The sequence below is a fragment of the Artemia franciscana genome, chromosome 1 (assembly GCF_032884065.1).
Source record: "Artemia franciscana chromosome 1, ASM3288406v1, whole genome shotgun sequence".
NCBI lineage: Eukaryota > Metazoa > Arthropoda > Branchiopoda > Anostraca > Artemiidae > Artemia > Artemia franciscana.
The window spans coordinates 51,765,239-51,792,424 of NC_088863.1; the positions used below are offsets into that span (position 1 = coordinate 51,765,239).

The 27,186-nt window shown below is 35.7% G+C and overlaps 1 protein-coding gene across 1 annotated transcript in view; it reads left to right on the plus strand.

The window, feature by feature from the left end:
• Window positions 1–4,445: 4,445 nt before the first annotated feature.
• Window positions 4,446–27,186, plus strand: part of LOC136031165 (neural cell adhesion molecule 2-like) — a 277,308-nt gene continuing 254,567 nt past the window's right edge. Inside the window, exon 1 of the mRNA XM_065710513.1 lies at window positions 4,446–4,566. Coding sequence (XP_065566585.1) covers window positions 4,527–4,566 — 40 coding nt within the window. The 5' untranslated portion in view covers window positions 4,446–4,526. The remainder of the gene's footprint in view (window positions 4,567–27,186) is intronic.

Genomic DNA, 27,186 nt, shown 5'->3' on the forward strand with positions numbered 1-27,186 from the left:
CATAATTTCTGCACCTTTCAACTAGCCTGAACAAAATGGCTATCTCAAAATTTTGATTGGATGTGTTTGGGGAAATGATATTAAGTTTGACCTAAATCAGTGGTTCTCAACCGGGGTCCACATGGTCCCTAGGGGTCCATGTAATATTTCTGGGGATCCACAGGCAAAACACAACAAATTGGGGGTCCAAACTGATATTTTGGGGGTCCATGAAGAAAACCAACTTTTAAGAATTCAATTTCTACTATAATTTACAGTATTTTGAATCGGTTTAGTGACCTACTCGGAATTGATGTACCGATTTGGGTTTCAATTCCTGACGAAGTTAATGTTACCGAAATAGAATTATCTTTGCAAAAGCCCCTCATCGAATTACAAAGTGATGAAATAATGCGCGCAAACTTCAAAGATGGAAAGTACAATATATGGAAAACAAATGATGTTGCTACAAAGTACCCTTTGCTCTGGGATAAAGCGCAGTTCTACGTTATTGCTTTTCCTACATCTTATCTTGTTGAAGTGGGATTTAGTCGTGTTTCTCAAATTTTACCAAAAGCTCGCAATAGACTTGACATTGTGAAAAGGGGTGATCTTCGACTATCATTAACATCGATAGAACCAAATATAAAGAAACTTGTCGAGAAGCATCAACCACAGGGATGTCATTGAATAAACATGCCTTTTCTTTTTTTTTCATCACACACTTATTTTCAACTGTTTTTTTTTTTTATCCAGTTTACATAAATAATGTTGGAGTGAATTAAACAGCCTGAGGAGCTCTACTCTCCATGAGCTTTAGTTGCTTGCCAATTGAAGAAACTTGTAGAAACTTGATGATAGCAATAATAATAATAATAATTATTATTATATTTGAATATTTTATTTGTATTAAATTAGTTTTCATTTAAAAATAAAGCTTAATCGTATGCTATTTGTTTGATAATTAAAACCTTAAAATTTGTATTAGTGAAGAATAAAAAAATGTTCTTATGTCCAATAGCTATGAAGGGGTCCACCAAGATAAAAAGAAGGGAAAAGGGGTCCATGGGGAAAAAAAGGTTGAGAACCACTGACCTAAATGATCAATTTAATTTGTAAATATTTGAAGATTTATATTAGCCTACTACCTATACATTTGGGATAATGTTTTTTTTATTAAATTTCTTTTCGTTTTGGTTTTAGTTATTCTTTAATATTAATTTCTGATCGTTTGAGTTTTAATTACTGTATAAATTTATTTCTGCTGGTTTTCAGTTTTATATGGTACAACTTTACTTTTCTTTGAAAAACTTTTTTCTCAGAAAGTTCTTTAGTTAATATGCTTAAGGGAGATAAGAGTTAAATCAATATCTGCCGCCTCTGCTCTATCTTATTCGTTTCAGATTCTGCACAGATTTTTTTTATCTTCAAATCTCAACCTACAATTTATAATTATTTATTAAGGATTTTTTCTGGTGATTTCTTCTTGAACATTGTCCTAGCTCCATAGAAAAGGAATTCAAAAAATATAAAAGTATTTGTCTTATAGGCCCAGCATATGGGAGTGTAGGGAAGCCAAGCAAACTTGAGATTTTGACGAGATCGGTTCTTAATCCTCCCTCTCGCTTTTCCTTCACTGCGCATGGTTTCCTTCACTGAAAACGATAAGGGACTCCGAAACTGAACATATAGTATATATAAAAATAAATGTTTTTAAAAGTCACACAATCTCTTCCGAATACCCTTCAACAGAAAATACTAGAGTTTTGTTCCCAAAGCTTTTTCCAGGGGGAGTACCGGGTTTGACCCCCTCCCTGGAATTTCTGTTCGACTCATGAAAACGTCACAAAATGCATATTAGCAAATATTTAACGTGTTTTTTTAAGTTTTTGTGAGCCCCCCTGAAAAATTTACCCCGTCCTTCCAAACAAAAATCCTGGATGCGCCCTTGCTTGTTTAAGACTCGCGGTTCCTCTCTGAATCTCTTTGCCTCTACATGAGAAAAATCTTGCTTTAAACTCTGGATGAAAGTTTCAAAGTTCAATTTTGGTCTTTTTATATTTCAGTAAAAAAAAAAATTTGATTTATCAAACAGTTCGTGGTAACGAACTGTAGTAAGGAGCGACCCGGCTCAATAGTAAACGAAACTCTGTAAAACGGAATTTCGATACTAATAGACACATCAAAAGGATCATATTTTTATCCTGATCTGAAATATATAAGTTTCATCAAATTTAGTCTTACTCATCAAAAGTTACGAGCCTGAGAAAATTTGCTTTGTTTTGGAAAATAAAACTAAAACTAAAACTTTTGACATAGGAAAAGAGCCTTTAATCACATTCTTTACCATGTGCAATCATAAAATAATCTAATATCTTCATTTTTTCCACGGACGAAGCTATTACCCCCGAAAACTAAAACTTTTGAAATAGGAAAAGAGCCTTTAATCACATTCTTTACCATGTCCAATCATAAAATAGTCTAGTATCTTCATTTTTTCCACAGACGTAGCTCTTACCCCCGAAAACTAAAACTTTTGAAATAGGAAAAGAGCCTTTAATCACATTCTTTACCATGTCCAATCATAAAATAGTCTAATATCTTCATTTCTTTCACAGACATAGCTCTTACCCCCGAAAACTAAAACTTTTGAAATAGGAAAAGAGCCTTTAATCAGATTCTTTACCATGTGCAATCATAATACGGTCTAATATCTTCATCTTAAGTCTGATAGGCATTCAGCGTATCAGAGAACCCTACTATAGAAGTTTCAAGCTCCCATCTACAAAATGTGGATCTTAGTATTTTTTGCCAGAAGACCGATCACGGGTGCGTCTTTATTTGTTTGTTAGTTTGTTAGTTTTTTTTTTTTTTTCAGGGGTGATCGTATCGACCAAGTGGTCCTAGAATGGTGTGAGAGGGCTCATTCTTACGGAAATCAAGAGTTCTAGTGCCCTTTTTAAATGCCAAAAAAAGTTGGAGGGCACCTAGGCCCCCTCCCACGCTCATTTTTTCCCAAAGTCAACGGATCACAATCTTGACATAGCCATTTTGTTCAACATAGTCAAATAACATAATAACTATGTCTTTGGGGCTGACTTACTCCCCCATAGTCCCCGGGGGAGGGGCTGCAAGTTACAAACTGTGACCAGCGTTTACATGCAGTAATGGTTATTTGGAAGTGTACAGACCTTTTCAGGGGGATTGTTTGGTTGGGGGGAAGGGTTGAGGGGAGGGGGATACGTCGGAGGATCTTCCCTTGGAGGAATTTGTCATGGGAGAAGAGAAATTCCATGAAGGGGGCGCAGGATTTTCTAGCAGTATTAAAAAAAAACAATGAAAAATTAAATATGAAAAAGATTTTTCCACTGAAAGTAAGGACCAGCATTAAAACTTAAAACGAACAGAGATTATTACACATATCGGGGGTTCATCGGTTCATAAATACCTCGCTCTTTACGCTAAAGTATTTTTAGTAATTTCAACTATTTATTCTACATCCTTTGTGATTCAGGGGTCAATCTTAAAGAATTGGGACAAAATTAAAGCTTTAGTGTAAAGAGCGAGGTATTAATGAGGAGACAAACCCCCTCATGTACATAATGAAAATATACGAATATAGAAGTTCGTTACGTTAGTTAATTTGTAAGTTACGTATATTTTTTACTAATAAAAATGTTCGTTAAAAATTATAAATTCTAGTTGCCTTTTTAAGTAACCAAAAAATTGGAGGGCAACTAGGCCTCCTTCCCCTCCCCTTTTCTAAAAATCGTCTGATCAAATCCCCTCTTATACGTAATGAAATTATACAAATATAGAATTTCGTTGCGCAAGTTAATTTGTAAGTTACATAGCCTATATTTATTACTAATAAAAAACTAAGAGAAAGCCATTTAGCCAAAAAAAATCAATACACAAATTTCGTTTTTATTATACATTTGCGAAGAGCCAAAATCAAACACGTATTAATTCAGAAACGTTCAGAAATTAAATAAAAAAAACGTTTTTTGAACTGAAAGTAAGGAGCGACATTAAAACTTAAAACGAACAGAAATTTCTCCGTGTCTGAAAGGGGCTGTTCCATCCTCAACGCCCCACTCTTTACGCTAATGTTATTTACTGTTTTATAAAGTAGAATTGAGAGAAAGAGTCAAACTTTAGCGTGAAGAGCGGGGCGTTGAAGAGGGAACAGCCCCTTTCATACACGGAGTAATGTCTGTTCGTTTTAAGTTTTAATATTGCTCCTTACTTTCAGTTAAAAAAAACTTGTTTTTTTTTAATTTAATCACGTTATAGAACCAAACTGATGTAATCGAAGAATACTTCAAGATCTAGTAATTAATTATAATGAATATTCTGTTAAATTTTCTTTCTTTTCTATTGAGTGCGGCTATGTAGAGTTGCTGACCCTTGGCGTTGGCACCGAGCCCCTTTTTCTCTCTAACTCTCCGCTTACTTTTTTATTCAGTTGCAATATTGTCGTTAAAAGTGACTGTTATATTTGTTCTGGATAATAGGCGTAGGCTTTTAATCAGGATATCAGGAGGATGAAAGCTTGGATTGCAATTTTGATTTTTTCTTTGGCTGGTAAGTTTTTTTTTTGGAGGGGGGATTAAAGTTTTAGAATAGTAGGTCCCATTAAGGAGGTATGCTAGAGCAAAAAGAGGGGCATTTTAGATTAGGCTAAACAAATTTTTGATGCTTTTCTTCAAAGTTTTTTTTTTTAGGTAGGCTAAATGTTTACTTTCGTTCCAAGTGCGTATTACTGCATATTCGGTAAAATTCTAGTTAATTGACTTCTTGCTATCTCGGAAAGGGTTTAGGTTAGGGAAATGAAACTTTCAGGGATGGGTCTACAGGCTAAAGTATGTCCCGGGAAGGTATTTTAAAATACCCACATCCACTCTTTCTCCCTCTAGAGGACCCTGAAATTTGCCTACATGACAGGTTGCCTATTGCCTATTGAAATTTGCCTAGTGAAATTTTGACAAAACAACATTTTACCTTAATTTTCAGTTACTAGTTGCTGTTATTTGAGTAGAATTTTGAGCCATATCAATGTTTTTTTTCCAAATTTAGGAAATGTATTTGCATATCTTTAAAACCTTATAAAATGGAATTAAGCAAAGTTATGAAGCTGAAAACAATTTTGTGTACTACTTCAATTAAGCAGAAGATCTATTTTGAAAGTTTTCAATTTTATAACATACATATTTTTAAAGGTCATCAAAGGTCAGGGCCCTCTAGAGGGAGAAGGAGTGGAGGTAGTTACTTCAAAATACCTTCCCAGGACATACTTTAGCCTGTAGACCCATCCCTGAAAGTTTTATTTTCCTAACCTAAACCCTTTCTGAGATAGCAAGAAGTCAATTAACTAGAATTTTACCCAAGATTCTGATGATCGCATTTTGTTTCTTTGTCATTATTAAATAAAAAAAAAAAAAATTTCAACTGCAAGTAAGGAGCGACATTAAAACTTCAAACGAGCAGAAATTATTCCGTATATGAAAGGGTTTGTCTCCTCCTCAACGCTTCCCTCTTTACGCTAAAAATTGACTGTTTCTCACAACTCTACTTTTTAAAGCAATAAAAACTTTAGCGTAAAGAGCGAGGCGTTGAGGAGGGAACAACCCCTTTCATATACGGAATAATTTCTGTTCGTTTGAAGTTTTAATGTTGCTCGTTACTTGCAATTGAAAAACTTGTTTTTTTTATATTTAATTTCTGAACGTTTTTTAATTAATGCATGTTTTGATTTTGGCTCATTGCACATGAATAATTAAAGTGAAATTTACATATTAATTTTGTTTGGCTAAATGGCTTTCTCATAGTTTTTTATTGGTGATAAATATATGCTATGTAACTTACAAATTAACTTACTTAACGAAACTCTATATTTGTATGTTTTTATTACGTATAAGAGAAGGTTCTCCCTCTCGTCAATACCTCACTCTTTACACTATAGCTTCAATTTGGTCCCAGTTCTTTAAGAATGACCCCTGAATCACAAAAGCCGTAGAATAAATAGTTGAAATTACTAATAATTGAATAGTTGAAATTAATAGTTGAAATAGTTGAAATTACTTGTGGAGGAGACGAACCCCCTTATATTCGCAATATCTGTTCATTTTAGGTTCTAATGCTGCTCCTTACTTCCACCTGAAAAACACTTTTTTTTATTTATTTTCTCATTGTTTATTTTTTAAATAATGCTAGAAAATTTTGCGGCTCCTTCATGGAAATTTTCTTTCTTCATGATAGATTCCTGCATGGAAAGATCCTCCCACGTAACCCCCTCCCCCGACCCCCCTTTAACGTGAAAAAGTCCCCCTGAAAACGTCTGTTCAAATCCCAATAACCATTACTTGTGTAAACAATGGTCAAAGTTTGTAACCTGTAGCCCCTCCTCCGGGGACTTTGGGGATTAAGTCGTCCCTAAAGACATAATTATTAGGTTTTTTGACTATGCTGAACAAAATGGCTATCTCAAAATTTTGATCCAGTGACTTTGGGGAAAAATGAGCATGGGAGGGGGCCCAGGTGCCCTCCAATTTTTTTGGTCACTTAAAAGGGCACTATAACTTTTAATTTCCGTTAGAATGAGCCCTCTCGCGACATTCTAGGACCAATGGGTCGATACGATCACCCCTGGGAAAAAAAACAAAAACAAAACAAATAAACACGCATCCGTGATCTGTCTTCTGGCAAAAAAATACAAAATTCCACATTGTTGTAGATAGGAGCTCGAAACTTCTACAGTAAGGTTCTCTGATACGCTGAATCTGATGGTGTGATTTTCGTTAAGATTCTATGACTTTTAGGGGGTGTTTCCCCCTATTTTCTAAAATAACGCAAATTTTCTCAGGCTCGTAACTTTTGATGGGTAAGACTAAAATTGATGAAACTTATATATTTAAAACCAGCATTAAAATGCGATCCTTTTGATGTAGCTATTGGTATCAAAATTCCATTTTTTAGAGTTTTGGTTACTATTGAGGCGGGTCGCTCCTTACTACAGTTCGTTACCACGAACTGTTTGATTATAATGATAGTCCAGTTTTAACTTATAAATTTTCAATAACTATTGGGCAAATTATTTTTAATTATAATTTAATACTTAAAAGATTAGATAGTAATATAAATTGGAAACCGGTTTGTAACTGTAAGCAACTTGGCCCATTTGTAAATCCTACTTACAAACATGTTGTAACAGGGGACTTGTCAATAATAAAGCAAGATGATCTTCAAATTATAATGAATAAAGGGGCTAATTTCCGTCTTTCTCATCACCTGAAACCATCGAGTGTTCTTGATGGCTTGGAAAATGATTTTGATTTATTTATTGATAAGTGGTGTAAGAAAGAGAATAAAAGTAAAGAGAGTTTTCAAAGTTGGAAGAATTTAATTATTAGTAGAATAAGAAATAAAATAAATTCTAACTTAAAAAATAGTAACACTAAATCATTATTTTATAATGCTAAGATTAAACAAGCAATTGCTAATCTACAGAATGAATTTGTAATTGTGGCAGTGGATAAAGCTAATAATAATTTTGCCATAATTTGTCAGAAGCTGTATTGTGATATCTTAAAAATGGAGTTATGCACAACTAATGTTTACGAAAAGGTAAATTTAGAGGCTGAGAATTTAATTGAAAAGACTGAAGAAATACTTTTTAAAAATCTTAATATTAAAATAAATGACAATGACAAAAAGTTCCCTTTCCTATATTGGACTGTAAAATTTCATAAGAATCCCCCTAAACCACGGTTTATTGCTGGAGCAGCTAAATGTCCAACCTGCATTGCTGCTACTGACCTCTCTTTAATTTAAAGGAAATTGTAAATAAACTTAAAACCTATTGTTCTGGTATTAAAAAATTTTTCGAATTTTAATCCATATTGGAGTGTTAATAATTCACTGCAGGTGATAGATTCTTTAACAATGGTTTCAGCTAAAAGAATTGAGTCTTTCGATTTTGCGATAATGTATACTAATTTATCACTTAATGTAGTGTTAGATAATTTAAAAACTGTTATCAAGAAATCTTTCCTCTTATCTAGTAAAAGGTTCTTAAAAATAGACACTTATAATAAAAAAGCTATATGGACAAATTGCTTTAATACTACAGTTAACTTGAGATGTTACAGCTTGGATATGATTTTTGAGTTATTAGAATTTGTTTTATACAATACTTATATAAGATTTGGTGGTGATTTATACAAGCAAATCGTGGGAATTCCCATGGGGGGGGGGAATGCCAGCCCATTTATAGTTGACTTGTTTTTAAGTCAACTAGAATATAAATATATGATGGATAAGAATAATCCAAATAATAAAAACATGTTTTGTCAAATAATAAAAGATATTTAGATGATATTTTGGTCTTAAATTGTAAGGATTTCATTGATATTTCTAAAAATATATATCCATCAGAGCTTACTCTTGAACCTAGTCATGGCGCTGGTCATGATGATCATTTCTTAGATTTAAATATTAATATTTGTGATAATAATAAATTAAGTTTTAAAATGTATAATAAAACGGATGATTTTGATTTTGAAGTGATTAGTTTCCCATTCCCTGAAAGTAATATACACTCAAATATCACATATTCGGCGTTTTTCTCACAGTTACTTTGTTATGCAAGGATTTGTAGTAATTATATTGATTTTAAAAATAGATGTAAAATCTAAAGCCAAAAATTGATATTAAGAGGTTTTTCTGCAAATAAATTAACTTGGCAATTTAAAAAATTTAGTTTTCATTATAACGAACTTTTAAATAAATATCAAAAGAATTATCTGGAAATACTTAAAAAAATTTTCAACTAATTTCGGAGGTTCGAGAAATGATGATGCAGCGCCATTTATTTTGAATTGTGTTTCTAATAGAGCGGATTTTTTTTTAAAAATAGCCACATGGTAAAGATGAATTCTATAATTGTTTAGTTCATTCAGGTTTTTTGCAATGTGCTAATATTTGTGATTTGGTAAAATTTATCATTTTTAGTTTACCTTTTGTTGCTAAAAAGAGGGATATATTAACAGGATAAGCTTGTTTTGGTGTTTCTTGGTTGTTCTACATTTGCTGTTTTTTTTTTTCATAGGCATGTATTTTGGGGGTGATACCTGACACGGGGATGCCATGGATATTCTGTGGTAGGCACAACACTTGACTGGGTAGAGAATTTAATGTGCCGAAACCCTATAGGCAAGTGTATTCTCCTGATGAGCCCTTGTGTTGGGTTGTTGCCTCTGAATTATTTGTCTTTATTGTTTCTATTGTTTGGTAAATGACGACTTATACTTATTGACGACATGACTGCCTGTCCATGGATTATTCTTTATGGTTGATTGTGTATGGCTATGCTGTTTGACCCATTTGATTGTATGGATGAGTAGGGTTAAGGCCTCATTCAAGTGCTGGTCTATATTAATCACTAATGTAGGAAAACAGTCTTCCTTTTCTCCTTCTGTCTCTTTTTTTTTTTTTTTTTTTGTATGTGTTTGTGCTGTTGCATTGGTGATTTCTCTTCTCATAATATATATATATATATATATATATATATATATATATATATATATATATATATATATATATATATATATATATATATATATATATATATTTAGATAGCCATTTTTTTTTAGTTTTATCACTCTTTGTTGAATAACAATAGAATATAGACCTCGCCCCGCTGCCCGCGGGGCTCATGGACTAATACGCTTCGCTCTGTAGGTAATGTCACCTGTAAGCAAGTCCACTTAACGCATTTTTAGTCTCGTTGGAGGGGGATTTTGTAAACCTAAAAAATGGATGCGCTTCTTTAATAATGACAAAGAAACAATATGCAACTATCAAAATCTTGCTATATGGAGTAATACGCACTTTAGAGCACTTGGGACGAAAATAAACATTTACCCCAATCCCTAAAATTCCACCCAAAAATTAGTTTTCTGCTCTCATAAAAGATAAACTGTTATATTTTGTTTTCTTAAAAGCGCAAATGAATCTCTAATATTTGGAGTGGTAGCGCTAGTCTTATTTGCTATTAAATAAAAAACTGAATTTTAAACTGAATTTAAGGAGCAAAGTTAAAACTTAAAGCGAGCAGAAAGCATTTTGTATTTGAGGGAAGGGGAGCGCACCTCCTCAATCCCTCGATCGTTACGTAAAGTATTTTTGGTGCTTTAAAAAAGCGTCTTATTCCAAATCAACCCCTTTGGATTTTGACTGTCGTTCTTTAGGCATTGAGACAAAAAAAGTCAAGCTTTGACATAAAGAGTGGGTGATTGAGAAGGGGGCAACCTTCTCATATATGGAACAATTTCTCTTCGTTTTAAGTTTTAATGTTGCTCCCTTCTTTCAGTTGAAAAAACTTGCCTCTTTCTATTTAATTTCTGATCGTTCGAAATAAGGCTAGAAAATCCTCTCCCCGTCCTGTGGAAAATTAACCCCCTCACACTAAGAAAATCTCCTCTCTAAATAGTGGGTGAATTCCTATATCTAAACAATGGGCAACTTCCATAACTGACAGTCACTTTCCCAGGGGTTGTGGGGGGGGGGTTACGATGAAAACGGGGTTCAAGCTTCGAACAAAAATTCTAATTTGAGCCTGAAAAACTAGGAATCGGTTTGCCAAGACCTAGGCTGTTATAGAAGCAGATGCAATAAAGATAAAACTGCCACAGGGGTGAAACGAAGAATGTAGCCCTAGGGTCAAAATCCCTAAGCTATGGAAATAGCTGATGTACTACCAGAAACTTCGTGAATACATTTTAGCTGTTAAAAGGTGGGACCAAAATGGGGACCTTACCAAAATCAGAGTAACAAAATAAGATTCAATTATAACTGAAGATAAGTTGGCTACCTGTTTTCACAGAATATTTGAAGGCTGAAAAAACATGGACGAACTGGGAAAAATGCTATTGGGTAAGTGAACTTTTCAAGAATGGACTTCAGGTCGTTAAGGGTCTGGGAATTTTCTCACCTCTACTTTTCTACTTGTCAGGTTTGACAGATTCTATGAATATTGGACCTAACTTTCAATGAATTTCAAATCTTTTCAGGCCCAGCTGAGATCCTGTGAACAGGGGTATAGTTCCAACAATTTATTGACGGACAGGAGGGGTCCATATCCGGATAGTCAAGGGGCATGGGCTATATTTTAAGTTTGAAAAGATATGAGACGATAGCTTGGTAAATTTTCCCAGGTCCTAATGGGGATAAAATTCTAGATAAAGGGTTTTTGACCCTTGGAAATTAATTGATTTGGGTAAATGAAACTCGGGAATGGATCCAGAGTATAAATTATGCCTTGGGAAGATCTTTCAAAGCATCTACCTTCATGTCGCACACTAGCTTTTAGTAAACTTGGGCAAAATGTGTTATCAAAAGTAAAGCTTTCAGAAACAAATGAGGTCACGACAAGAGTTTTGAGTCTGATACCTTTGTTAAACCCATATCTATAGGTTTTGAAGAATTTGTAAAAATGTATCTTAAATTCAAGTAAAAAAATCATAACATTACGTGGAAACCATTTCAAATTGTTAGAATTATGGTTTCAAAACCTAAATTAGAAAAAAATCAGGAAAGTATTTCGGGGATTCTCCCCCACCCCGGTGTAAACTTTGAAAGTAGTGAAAGTAGTTTAGATACATAATTAAATTCTCAAGTTCTGTCAAAAAACCCATTTCCTAGATGGTTACATTAATTCTGAGTATTTGCAGTAGTTCCCAGTATTGTCACATGTTTGATGTTTAATTCCTTGTTTCAGTGAATAATATAAGCTACCGTTTTAGATTACTTGAGTCAGTGCTTATTCTGTTTCTGTCCTCGTCTTGTGTACATTTACTATATTATATGTATAAATAAACATTTTTACACTCGACACAAAAACTTTATAAAAGTTAGAGACGCTTGACATCCTCTACCGGTCGAACCCCAGATTGTAGGCCAACGCTACCATAAGACTAAAGAAGAGAGCACAGAGAAAGTCCCAATTTACAGAGAGTAAAATAGGAGAAACCTTTACAGGGAAGTAGTAGAAAACCTTTACACCGGTTTGATTCTTAATAGATAGAACAAATGTCTTTATGTTAAAGCAACTTTTTTTCATTGAAAAAGATAAGGTCAACATCTTTTCCCAGTTTTGCATGGAACAACGTTTGACTAATTGAACATTAAATAGTTCCAGGAATGTAGCTAAAACTAGGAAAATGGGACTTTTTATAGTCAAAGTTGGTACCTTGCCAAGCTTTGACTTGCGCGAAATAATACGCAAGGCAAGAAAAATCATTAATTTATATAGACCCCACCTTTTATTTCTCATAGCCAAGCTTATTTTCAAGTGCACAATCTAAAAAAAAAACTATACTAATTTATATGCACTGAGGCTGAGTTTTGTTAATCCCATAGTGATATCTATCAGGAATTGCCCACACCGCAACAAAATTATATGGAATTTTCGTTGTATCCCACAATTTCTGAGAAATATCCTTGTGTTTACTGTGTAGAATTCTATTTTTGTGTCTACAAAATATCCACTTTTTGTGACAGGATGTGGCATCATTCCCTCCTAACAGAATATTTTTCTGGTTTAGAAAACCGTTACCTTTAAAAGGAAGAAGTAATTAATCTACCATGACAGTGTATAAACAGTCAAACTAAACCTACCTAAAAGCAGTTTAATGCTATTCTCCTTTTTTAGAAATTATACCCCCGATCGATAATCACCTTTGCATACCAAATTTAAATACGGTTAAACTGCTTGATGTGCAGTTGGACAATGACCTTAAATGGAAGTCCCACACTTCTCACTTATTTAAATCTGGTAGATTTCTCCTTAAATCTTTCTCCCTTCTCAAGCGGTTCTCCATATCAATCCAGAACCTTAAAATAATTTGTTGTTATTATATTAGACCTTGTCTTAAATATACTTGCCCTGTCTGGCACACTGGGTTGACCAAATCCCAATGTTCTAAAATTGAAAGCATTCAAAAAAGAGCAATAAAAATTATACTGGGGACGCCCTATACCACTTACGATGAAGGTTTGACTAGACTTGAACTTACTACATTGGATTGGAATCACGACGTCATATCCTTACCATGAACTTTGGGCTCAAGTGCCTTAGTTCTGACTATCATCGACGTCTCCTTCCCCCCTTCAAAGAAAATCCCCCAATCCTTCCTAACACAAGACTTCATGCTCGTAGAACTCCAAATACCCTACTTGACTTGTGTCCCCAAATGTTGACCATGAGATACAAAAACTCTTTTTTTCCCTATTTCTTTTCGTATTTTAATATTTGATTTAACTTTGTAATTATGCTTATCCCCTAACATCTGTTTTATCATTGTAATTGTTCTGACGTGCTTATGCTAGCTTATGCGCTATTTTAGCCAATAAATCATATTCTATTCTATTTCCTATCTTTTTATCAAATAATATCAATCATGTGGCCGATGCTGTTTACTCATAGGGAAACCCATCAACGATTTTGGTACCATACAAGTTAATGCTATCGTTTAACAACATTGAGGAATAATGTTTTTAGAGGACAAAAATTATTGATTTATTTATTTTATTCAACACAGGAGGAAGCCATATGCTTTTCATTTCAGTAATCCCTGAGTATTTATCAGGGCTGAAAGTGGTTGGCAGGCAACCCACCCCCTTCATGCTTTTTATATTTCCTGAGATTTTGAGAAAGTGATGTCAGCTAGAATGATTGAAAGGTATGAAAAATGAGTCGTCGATGACGATATAATCCACGAAGCCATGGGGGCCCAGATAAGATAATTTGTAAGCATAAAAAATGTAAAAATAACGCCAAACTTTTAATTACGATAGTGAAAAGATATATTTTAATGCCTTGATATTTAGGCTTCACTTCCGGACGCATTTAGGGTATCAAGGAAAATAGAAAAACTATATTCAATGTGGCATTCCCTAAATAATCCCGGAACGCCCACGAGTAAAAACAGTTATAGCATGTCTGTCGGCTAAGATGGGCGTTGGAACGTAGGCAGGCCTTAGTTCCTATCTTTTAAAATCTATCTATAAACCCCCGGTTTCAAAGTAGGCAACTTGAACATTTGGGACCCATTTTGCTGCGCCATTTTGTACTAACTCTGAGCTGGCGCCTAGATATTACTTAACATTCCTTTTGCTGCTGCGAAATGATGAAGTATTTATTTTTTAATAATATTGTGCATATAAGCTAAGCAGCGGAAATGACCAGGGAAATTGTGTTTGGTATTGCTTGATCCAAGACGGTATTCCCTGGACACCATCGTGTATATCTTGTGTCACCATTTAGTTTCCCATCCGATTGAACTGAGAAACCGAAATTTCGTATAAGACGATGTTATTAACTAAAAAGAAATCAAAGTAAGCAACTGGATACTTTAACAAGGGGTGTTATATGTATAAGCTAAGAAAAAACTGCGTACTTGTCTAATATATAAAACACACTGGAGAAGTAAAGTTTGACGACAATAAAATATGATGAACATTTAATACTTTATTAGCAAAATTGTGAAGGTCATTTGTGAATTATTAAGTTCGAAGCTTCAGCGTCGGCCGACCGTCTCAAAGACAAAGAAAAGTTCATTACTAACGCGATTCTCGACCCAGTTCATTTTAGTTCATTATTAACACGATTTTTGAGGACCCCGGTTAGTTTGTATTCGCTAGTGATAGAATATAGTGTCTCACCATGGATGTTCAAATTAAGATTTGGGATTTGTCATGGACCGAAGACAATTATATTTTTCCAGGATAAGGGTTTGTTGCCCAAAACAAAACACTGCGTCAATGGACACACAATGACTTTGTACTCTTGCGAGCAGCGACATTTTCGAAAATGTAACACTGCGTTTTGGGAGCATATTTCCAAGTTGTAGTTTTTACAGTTATAGGGGCGTGGGAGGGGGATATTTGCCCTCAAAAGTTTTTGGTTACTTAAGTAGGACACCAGAACTTTGGTTTTTGTCCGAATGAGCTCTCTCATTAACTTTTAGGACCATTGGTTCGATCCGATCGCCCCAGAAAAAAATAGCACGCGTCCTTGACCTTTCTTTTGGCAAAAAACTGTAGACATTTCTTAGGTATTTCATTTGATGATGTGATTTTCAACAAGATCACTTGAATTTTTGAGGGGTTTCCCCCATTTTTGAAAATCAAGCAAGTTTTCTCAACCTTGTAGCTTTTGATTGGTAGCATTGAACTTATGTCAAATCTTTTGATATATCAATTGTCATCGAAACTCGGTTTTTTAGTGTTTCGGTTACTATCGGGCCGAGTCGCTTTTTAGTTATAGTTCCTTACCACGAACTGTTTAATATTAAAGCAAGTTCATTTCAAAGATAAGACTCCGACCTTAAGGTTTTTTCTTTTTTGCCAAAGAATACTAAAGAAAAATCTGACGGGAAATTAATATAATTGACAAAATATAAAAACGGGTATTTGGAGGCAATAGTTTTTCTTTGGCAATCTTGGGGTGAAGGGGCGTCCTTTTTATTGAAGCGTGATGTGATAGTCAATATTAGCAAGCAAATGAAGCTAATGCAGCCAAAAATGCCTATTATGACCTAGATTGTTTTTGCCAAATGACGGAAGTTTTCTACGCTTTAGCCCTGGTCGAACCTAATATTGTCTTCAGCCATGTTGAAACTTTGTACATTGTCCTATTGGAACCAATTCCCCGGGTGTTTCCACCTGGTATCCTGGTAAGTAGATAAGGCAGGATTGAAATTGACTGTATAGGTAATGAAGGTATTTGGGTACGTGGGAAGTAAACAGCAGGAAATAGCCCACACCACCTCCCGCCATCTGCTTTAAAATAAAATTTTGGCGAAGATAACCGATTGACCATCTGCTACGCAGGGAACGATCTAAATGTATCATCAATATCAATATACCTAATCGCTTGTGTTCATCTGTGACTAGGTCTCATCACATGCTCAAAAAGTGTGCAACAAAGGCAGGCGCTTGCGCAAGATTTTTTTCTTGGCTGGAGGGCAGAGTACTAACAAAACGCAAAGTTTTTTTGGTAATTTCACAAAAATTACCAAGAAATTTAAGATTTTCTTGTGATGGGTCTGAGCCCGGTAGCCCCCCTCCCCACTTTTGCATACATTTCTGATGGAAGGTTCGAACCAGGCTAATCCAAAACTTGGCTCGCGCCAAATACCACCTATTAAAATCCGAAACTGACGACAGTGAATCCCAATAACGCTTTAGTACGCTATCCTGGAAAGTTTTGTTTATTCTGCTAAGGGAACATTTTGCTGGGTTTGGTTCTCCATCTCCTTGGGAAGTCCGTACGATTATTTCGAATAAACAAAGAATACAGTAGACTAAAAAGCAAAACACATTCTAGGGTTTGATCTTAATATTCTAATCAGGGCAGGCGAAATAAAAATTGTCCTGAACCTTTTAGGGCTTGTTTATGGGTATCAGTAAATGTGCCTAAGCAAATTTAATTACGCACTAAGTAAAACTCACAGACTCGTCTGCATATATCATTGGTAAGTGTCTATAGCTCTACCAAAAACCCGTTTTTTGTAGGCTAAATAAAAAAAATCAAATTTTTTAACGAAAAGTAAGGAGCGACATTAAAACTTAAAACGAACAGAAATTACTTCGTATATGAAAGGGACTGCTTCCTCATCAACGCCCCACTCTTTACGCTAAAGTTTGACTTTTTCTCTTCACTATACTTTTTAAAACAGTAAAAAACTTTAGCATATTCTATGACTTTTAGGGGTTGTTTCCTCCTATTTTCCAAAATAAGTCAAATTTTCTCGGGCTCGTAACTTTTGATGGGTAAGACTAAACTTGATTAAACTTATATATTTAAAATCAGCATTAAAATGGGATTCTTTTGATGTAGCTATTGATATCAAAATTCCATTTTTTAGAGTTTTGGTTACTATTGAGCCGGGTCGCTCCTTACTACAGTTCGTTACCACGAACTGTTTGATTAAATAAAAAAAAAACTAGTTTTTTTTTTAACTGAGTTTTTTTTGCAACTGCTCCCTTCTCAACGCCCCGCTCTTTACGCTAAAGTTTGACTCTTTCTCTCAATTCTAATTTATTAAACAGTAAAAAACTTTAGTGTAAAGAGCGGGGCGTTGAGAAGGGAACAGCCCCTTTCATACACGGAGTAATTTCTATTCGTTTTGAGTTTTAACGTCGCTCCTTACTTTCAGTTAGTTTTTTACTAGTTTTATTTAATTTAATAAAATAAAAACTTACTTTAATTTTAAAACTTACTAGTTTTTTATTTAATTTCTGAACGTTTTTGAATTAATGCATGTTTGATTTCGACTCTCCGCACATAAATTATTGAAATAAAATTTGTATATTAATTCTTTTTTTGGCTAAATGGCTTTCTCTTAGTTTTGATCAGACAAAAATGAGAAAAAAGGGGTGGGGGAGGAGGCCTAGTTGCCCTCCAATTTTTTGGTTACTTGAAAAGGCAACTAGAACTTTATAATTTTTAACGAACGTTATTATTAATAAAAAATATACGTAACTTAAGAATTAACTTACGTAACGAACTTTTATATTCTTATACTTTTGTTATGTATATGAGGGGGTTTTTCCCTCGTTAATACCTCACTCTTTACACTAAAGCTTAAATTTTGTCCCAACTCTTTAAGAATGACCCCTGAATCAGAAGGGCCGTAAAATAAATAGTTGAAATTACTAAAAATATTTTAGCGTAAAGAGCGAGGTATCTAGGAGGAGATGAACCCCTCATATGCGTAATAATCTCGTTTTAAGTTTTAATGCTGCTCCTTATTTTCAGTTGAAAAAACTTTTTCATATCTATTTTTTCATTGTTTTTTTTATAATAATGCTAGAAAATCCTGCGCCCCCTTCATTGAATTTCTATTCCTTCATGACACATTCCTCCAAGGAAAGATCCTCCCACATAGCACCCTCCCCTCAACCCCCTCCCCCAAACCAAAATAATCACCCTGAAAAACGTCCATACACCTCCCAATAACCATTACTGTATTTAAACACTGGTCAAATTTTGTAACTTGCAGCCCCTCCCCCGGGGACTTTGGGGGAGTAAGTCATCCCAAAGACATAGTTATTATGGTTTTCGACTAGGCTGAACAAAATGGCTGTCTTAAAATTTTGATTCGTTGACTTTGGGAAAAAAATGAGCGTGGGAGGGGACCTAGGTGCCCTTCAATTTTTTTTGTCACTTAAAAAGGGCACTAGAACTTTTCATTTCCTTTAGAATGAACCCTCTTGTGACATTGTAGGACCACTCGGTCGATACGATGACCCCTGAAAACATTCTAGGACCACTCGGTCGATACGATGACTTAACTTACTTGACTTAAGTCTCCTACTGGGCACTGCTCGGCGTAGAGAGTGACGTCTGCCTCCTCCACCCACTTCGGTCCATGGCGAGTATTTGCTCTTCGCCCTGTCTGATGTTTGCCATCGCCAAGAACTCGGACAGGCTGTCGGACCAACGTTTCTTCGGTCGGCCGCGAGGTCGCTTCCAACCAACTTTGATAGGGTCGAAGTCATAGATCATCTTTGCGGGTAGATGTGGTGGCATTCGAAGCAGATGCCCGAACCATCGTAAGGTTCGCTCGGCTGCTTGAGTCGAAAACCAAGACTGTTTTGTGAGCTGCAGAAGATTTTCATTGCTGACGAAGTCGGACCATCGTAGGCCCTCAATCCTCCTCAGGCTCTTTGCATGAAATATTTCTATTTTCTTGAGGGTTGCAGTCTGATGCTTGCCATGTCTCAGCTCCGTAAAGCATCACAGAGCCGACTAGAGCGTTGAAGATCCGCAGTTTCGTTGTGCGACTGATATTTGGTTTTCGCCAGAGGTGACGATTCAGTCTACCTATGACAGAAGACGCTTTAGATAATCTTGCCTGCAGCTCGGGGTGAAGTGAGCCATTTGAAGAAATTACGGAGCCCAGGTAGGTGAAGTCTTTAACAACCTCGATGCTAGTGGTGCTGTCCAGGCTAACTGGAGAGGTAACAGCAGGAGAAGACGGGTCTATGGCCATAATTTTAGTTTCGTTCCAGTTTATATGCTGTCCTACTTTGGAAGCCTCTTCTCGCAGAATTCGGAGCGCTTCCAGCAGCTGCTCCATGGAGTCCGCCAGAATGGCCAAGTCATCGGCAAAATCGACATCTGAAATGGTATGATCTCCGAATTTGAGCCCAAAGCTGAGACGTGAAGTGGTTTTTGTCATAACGTAATCTATGATGACATTGAAGAGCTCTGGAGCCACTGCACATCCTTGGCGCACCCCTGTCGTGATTTGAAAGAACGGGCTGCGCCGACCATTTACTTGTACACAGCTCTCCGTCCCATGGTGCAGCGCCTTGAGAAGTCTGCAATATTTCTCGGGTAGGCCAGTCAACTCTAGAATCCGCCAAAGAGCTTTTCGATCGACTGAGTCAAATGCAGCACGGAAGTCAACGAAGGCAATAAATGCTTTCTGTCGGAACTCTGTGGTCTTCTCTACTATTTGTCGAATCGTGAAAATCTGCTCGATGGTTGAACGATCTGACATAAAACCAGCTTGCTCCGGTCGCCGGATTTTTCGAATGATGCTCCGACATCGATCCAGCAGGACCATTGAAAACAGTTTGCCAGGGACTGACAGTAGGGTTATTCCCCGGTAGTTGGAGCAGTCGCTTCTCGAGCCTTTTCGATACGATGACCCCTGGAAAAAAAAACCAAAAAAACAAATGAACACACCCGTGATCGGTCTGCTGGCAAAATACGAAGTTTCACATTTTTGTAGATAAGAGCTTGAAACTTTTACAGTAGGGTTCTCTGATACGCTGAATCTGATGGTGTGATTTTCGTTAAGATTCTATGACTTTTAGGGGATATATCCCCCTATTTTCCAAAATACGGCAAATTTTCTCAGGCTCGTAACTTTTGATGACAAAGACTAAATTTGATGAAACTAATATATTTAAAATCAGCATAAAAATCCGATTCTTTTGATGCATCTTTTAGTATCAAAATTCCGTTTTTTAGAGTTTCGTTTACTATTGAGCCGGTTCGCTCCTTACTGCAGTTCGTTACCACGAACTGTTTGATAATATACCAAACCAACTAATAAGTAACGATTGGAACATCAGATTCTCAATCGTGGGGGCACAGGTTTGAGCACGGCGCATGACTTCTTTTCGTCGGCAAAAAGTAGAATGATGAGTACGGCCTTGTTTTTAGATGAAAGTTACATTTGGTGAGAAAAAAAATAGCAGAATATTTTACACACGCCTGTAGATACAGAATTCTATTAAGGGGAGGGGGGTTCTTTGCAAGTCAGTATTTCAAAAGTAAAAAATTCTTTAAGTCTACACTGTTTTGTTTCATGGCTGAGGGTCCAAATTATACTCCTGAGGGACGATTGTTTGGGGGAGGGGGGAATTTGAGTTTAAACTTTGAGCTGGGGTAGGCAAATAGTTTTTGTGTCATTGTTACACAAAGCTATAGGCTTTGAGTAGTTTCTCTTTTTATTCCTTAACACGCAGCGTGGATTTTGGTGAGCTCCTTGTGGTTTTTTCCATCCCATCGGGTCCATCAGGTTTCCTAAGCTGGTAAGGCCGGTTGTTTAGGTCAGTTTCTCTGTGACCACCATTGATTGTTGAATGTGTGGTGGCAGTTTACCTGCTCACTTATTGCAATGGTCTTCTAATATTAACTGGTATCTAAGCAATGGCAAAAGGTTTTTTCTTCCGTTTTTCTTTATTGTTATAAATCCTTATTTTGATGGAATATTCTTATGAGTGTTTATATTACGGAGTAAATTGAGGTCTCAAAAGTATGGTTGCCACCTCCTTTTTATATCAGACCCTTTGACCCAATCTTCATTTGGGTTTTAATCTTCCCGTGTAGAAAGGTTACGACATTAACACCAATAGCACGACCGAGGTCTTTTTAAGAGTGCAGTAAAATCAATATTCTTCGCCACGATCTTAGACACACTAAATTTGGCGACAATTGTACCCTTTGCAGAGGACAAGCAGGTCAAGTTTACTTCCAAAAAGACCGGTACAAAGACCTCAGTCCAATAAAGGGGGATCGTATTTTCGAGACCTCATCTGTCTTGAAGAATGTTTCGCCCTCTCCACCAAAATTTAATTGTAGACGCCTGCGCCCCCATGGGAATTTTATCTACATATTAAATGCCATGTTCCAATTTCAACTGTTCCTCTAGCAAAAAGTTAATTCTTTCTTGGTGGTCGGCGCAACAGGGATTTGTTGGGAAGATTTAATAGTGGGCTTTCTTTGATGAATAAGTGGTCGAAGCATGTTTTTAGATCCAGATGTCGGGGTCCTGTATAATTTCAGAAGACGACCCTTGAGAAGCCATTGTCGGGTCGCCTTTCTGGAACAGAAAACCTGATGCACGTTCAATTTCAATTTTCTGTAAAACGCGGTTGCACATAAAAATATTCGCTTCAAAGCGTCATGATTTGATGAACCAGCTGAGTCATACATAGTGATTTGACAGAGGTGATACTGGTAATTAGCCTGCTGAACACGACACAGTTTAGTTAATATAATGAGCCCAAGGCTCAACCCAGACAAAATTCTCACCCAGGAAAGTATGGAATATTCATGCAGACAACGCATCGCGAAGACGATGGGGGGTGAGGAAAATGGGACCGTCAAGGAAAGTAATATCGATGGTGAAATCAACAATGGGATTCAACAGCGACGTTATTGACGATGATAATACTAAAAGAGGGCCTAGACGGCCAATCATTTTGATCAAAAGTTTCCGTCAATCGATGCACGTGTGCTTCAGTCGACCCTTCATTCAACCCTTTAATCTCGATCAAAGCTAATCTAACTCCTGTTTTTTGGTCAAAATGGTTGATTTATTCAAACTTTCTATCAATCACCGTGAACGCTGGACTCAAAGGTTAAATAAGTTCCTAGACGGTCAATCATGCTTGAGTCAATCGATTGACGGAAGCTTTTGATCAAAATGATTGACCGTCTAGGTCCCCCTTAAGGCTCGTAGCTTTTTTTGCCAACGTTGTCATCACAAATATTCATTGTCTTAGTCTTCTTCTTCGCTGTTGTCATCTCTAACATTGCTGACGTCGCTCTCGGTAACCTTATAGTCATAACGTATCATCTAGCTCGATACTTATGTATTATACTACCCATACTCAAGAAGTAAAGTTAGTTTGATCCTATTGAAAAACACCAGAACATGATGGGAATATAATATTTAGTAGCAAACTTGAGCTGTATATTTGCACATTAGGGGGGGGGGGGTAACCTAACCCCGTCCCCTAATGTGCAAATATATAGTCCAAATTACATAATTCCAATGTTTTTGTCCTCCGCTACTTGTTTTGCACTGAGAGTAAGCTAAATGTTTCTTGATACAGAAAGACAAAACTGGTTTGTTCTTGAGTTTTACACAGCGTAAACTTGAGTGTTGGTGATATAATACATGAGTGCCTCTAGCTCGATCAAAAATGGGCAACCAATCTCCATCCGTTTATAGAGACAACTGGTCCCCATACCAACCATGTCGGATTTCCCCCTGGACAAAAATCTTACCGAGTTAAATGTACAATATATCGCTCCTAGTATATCGGTTGACAACTTCTATGAAAAGACTATATCATTTTGATTTTCTGCAACAAGACATCGTATTTGTTATTCGCCGTGCAAACTGGTAGCTTCCAGCGGCAATTCCTCAGACAAACTTTTTTGGACGGGGGATAAGGTGAGCAGCTAATCCCAAGGATTCTGGAAAAAGGACTACTGACCTGTATATAGAGGCTAAATCAAACTGAGGCGCTGGCGCCGGCTCTTTTAAAACCCTCTCTGAGCTTAATGGAAAGGATACAAATGGGTACCTTTAACCTCGAACCATTAAAACAAAACAAATAACTTATTGGCTTTAAATTGATATATAGCTGAGCCTGATTTCTCGGGTTTTGTTTATCAAACAGTTCGTGGTACCGAACTGTAGTAAGGAGCGACCCGGCTCAATAGTAACCAAAACTCTAAAAAATGGAATTTTGATACCAATAGCTACATCAAAAGAATCGCATTTTAATGCTGATTTTAAATATATAAGTTTCATCAAGTTTAATCTTACCCATCAAAAGTTACGAACCTGAGAAAATTTGCGTTATTTTAGAAAATAGGGGGAAACCCCCTTAAAAGTCATAGAATCTTAACGAATCACACCATCAGATTCAGCGTATCAGAGAACCCTACTGTAGAAGTTTCAAGCTCCTATCTACCAAAATGTGGAATTTTGTATTTTTTGCCAGAAGGCAGATCACGGATGCGTGTTTATTTGTTTGTTTGTTTGTTTGTTTTGTTTTTTTTTCCCACGGGTGATCGCATCGACCCAGTTGTCCTAGAATGTTGCGAGAGGGCTCATTCTAACGGAAACGAAAAGTTCTAGTGCCCTTTTTAAGTGACCAAAAAAATTGGAGGGCACCTAGGCCCCCTCCCACGCTAATTATTTTCCCAAAGTCAACAGATCAAAATTCTGAGATAGCCATTTTATTCAACGTAGTCAAAAAACCTTATAACTATGTCTTTGGGGACGACTTACTCCTCCACAGTCCCCATGGGAGGGGCTACAAGTTACAAACTTTGACCAGTGCTTACACATAGTAATGGTTATTGGGAAGTGTACATGCGTTTTCAGGAGGATTTTTGGTTGGAGGGAGGGGTTGGGAAGAGGAGGATATGCTGGGAGAACTTTCCATCGAGGAATTTGTCGTGGGGGAAGAAAATTTCCATGAAGGAAGCGCAGGAATTACTAGCATTATTTAAAAAAAAACAATGAAAAAATAAATATGAAAAAGTTTTTTCAGCTGGAAGTAAGGAGCAGCATTAAAACCTAAAACGAACAGAAATTATTACCCATATGAGGGGCTCACCTTCTCCTAATACCTCGCTCTTTGCGCTAAAGTATTTTTAGTAATTTCAACTATTTATTCTACGGCTTTTGTGATTCAGGGGTCATTCTTAATGAATTGGGACAAAATTTAAGCTTTAGTGTAAAGAGCGAGGTACTGATGAGGGGGCGAACCCCCTCATATATGTAATAAAAACATGAGAATACAAAAGTTTTTTACGTAAGCTATTTCATACGTTACGTATATCTTTTACTAATTACAAGATTCGAAAAAAATTAAAAGTTCTAGTTGCCTTTTTAATTAACCAAAAAATAGGAGGGCAACTAGGCTTCCTCCCCTGTTCTTTTTTTCTCAAAATCATTCGATCAAAATTATGAGAAAGCCATTTAGCCAAAAAAAATATGCAAATTTCGTTTTAATTATTCCTCTGCGGAGAGCCAAAACCAAAACATGCATTGATTCAAAAACGTTCAGAAATTAAATAAAAAAAAACAAGTTTTTTTTAACTGAGTTTTTTATTGTTTTAAAAAGAAGAGATGAGAGAAAGAGTCAAACTTTAGCGTAAAGAGCGGGGCGTTGATGAGGAAGCAGCCACTATCATATACGAAGTAATTTCTGTTCGTTTTATGTTTTAATGTCGCTCCTTACTTACAGTTAAAAAAAAAACTTGTTTTTTTTATTTAATTGGTATAAAAGTGAACGCATTTATAGTCGAGCTAAGGCCTTGGCTATACTTTCAACTGTTGGAACAAATAGTGGTTGATTAAAAGGAAGTTGTCCCAAACAGACGCCGGTACTTGTTAATTAAACGAAACTCACTCAAGAATGACGCTTAGGTTAGATCTTAGAAAACCGGTTTCATATAATCAAAGACAAGTAACAGGTCTAAAGACAAGTATAAAAACAAATTCCAAAATTTGGGCTATATACTTGCAGATTAGGGGGTTGGGGTAATTAACAAGTACCCAAACGGCTCTTAAGCCAATTAAATAAGAAAACAAGTTTTTTCAACTGAAAATAATGAGCAGCATTAAAACTTAAAACGAACAAAAATTATTACGTTACTGCGAACTGTTGTTATATATATTTACATATATATATATATATATATATATATATATATATATATATATATATATATATATATATGTATATATATATATATATATATATATATATATATATATATATATATATATATATATATATATATATATATAGCGATTTAACCATTTTTAGTAACTGTTTTACCACTGCTCATTTGCTAAACAATGCTTTCGATTCACCCTTAAACATAATTATGCAGCCACATCTTAATGTAAACGGAAATTTGAAAATATTGATCATTGATCCTCATTACCCCTTGTACAATCGACGATAATGTAGCCTCATTCACCTTTGAAAACACTTCGAACCGCTCCCTGGATAACGATATGTGAATTCTCTCCACAAATGGAGAGGAGTGTCAGCCATCTACTTGAATCACTCACTAATCTTATGATGCTCCGAATATTTTTCGAATTGCGGTGAAATACTGTTCCAATTAAGAATGACGAGTCGGATTTTGAATTTGAAATGAGTTTCGAGTTGTGTAATTTTTTACAGTGATTTCTTTTTTCAAGAATTTAAGAGCCCTCCTTCTTTCAAGTTATTTTCACTGTCTCTGTTCCTCGGAACTATGTGATATCGTGCTAGCTTGCCAATTCTGTTGACATCCCTGGCAAGAATTTGCTAATCGGTAAATTTTGCATGTTTATTTAGATAACACATTAGTATTTATGTTTTGCCAATTTTATAATGGCAAAATAAGTACTACAACCAGCTGTTTTATGCAAGAATAATTATATGCTTGACCTCATTTCCGGAGTCTGGTGCAGGGCAGAGGCAAAAACAATATAGACATCTGAGAATAAAATTAGCCCTTGAATATATTTACTGAATTAAGCGCATATATATATATATATATATATATATATATATATATATATATATATATATATATATATATATATATATATATATATATATATATATATATATATATATATATATATATATATTAAACAGTTCGTGGTAACGAACTGCAAGCAAGTAGTGACTCAGCACAATAGTAACCAAAACTGTGAAAAGCGAAAGGATAACAATAGGTACACCGAAATAATTGGGTTTTTACGCTGATTTTAAATGTAAAAAATTCATTGCGTTTTTGAAAGGGGAGTTTTTTGAAAATTTACTTGATCTTAGTTTTGAACATTTGCCTGATTTTGGAAGAAAAGGGGACGCCCTCAAGAGGGTAAGTGATCTGAATGAAAATCGCACCATGAGATTCAGCATATCAGAAAACCCTACTATAGAAGTTTCAAAAACCCTATCTGCTAAAATTTGGAATTATATATTTTTTGCAGAAGAAAAATCCCAGATGTGTGTTTTTTTGTTTTGTTTTTTCCCCAGAAATGTTCATATCAAACTAGTGGCCCTAGAAGATAGGGAGAGGGTGATCTTGAACAGAAAATGAAAAGTTCTAGTGCCCCTTTATGTGACCAAAAAGATTGGAGTGCTACTTGCCTTCCTCCTGTGACTTCGTTTCTCCAAAGACATTCAATCAAAATTTTGAGATATCCCTTTGATTAAGCACAGTTGAGAAATCCGAGGATTATGCCTTTAGGAATGAAAATGTCTTCCATAGCCTCCAGGGAAAGAGCTGTAAACTACGCAATTTACCCACTGTTCAAATATTGTGTTTGCTATTGAAAAGTATTTGTGTTCAGGCATCCGGTGCTTCGATCACCTATTAAATCGTAAGTTGGTTTTTATTAGCTTATCTTGTATTCCAACAGTCTTGGAACCTAAAAGTACTTCTCTACCTATGTCATTTATTCGTTACAGCGGAAATTAATTGCCTAGTTACTGGGACGGGGGTTGCTAACGTTGGAAATTCTCCATCAATAGATTTTGTATATTAAAAAAAACTAAAAATTACTTATTTACAAAACATTATTTGCAACATAATTAAAGTCTGATTTCATATTTCTGGTCGCCATAGAAGGCAAAATTAAAGTTAAAGAAAGCAAATTGGACCAATCGGTTTAATTTTTCTGATTTTAAAGAGATGAGTTAGGACTCCTCGATAGAAATACTACATAACACCTTTTTTAACTGACAACACCCAAGTCTAATCACAAGAGGGAATATCAGTAAATTTCTAACGGGGTTAAAGACAGTAACATTTATTCTAGTCTCATATTTGAATCAGTCTATGAGGTCCTCCACTACCCCCATGTG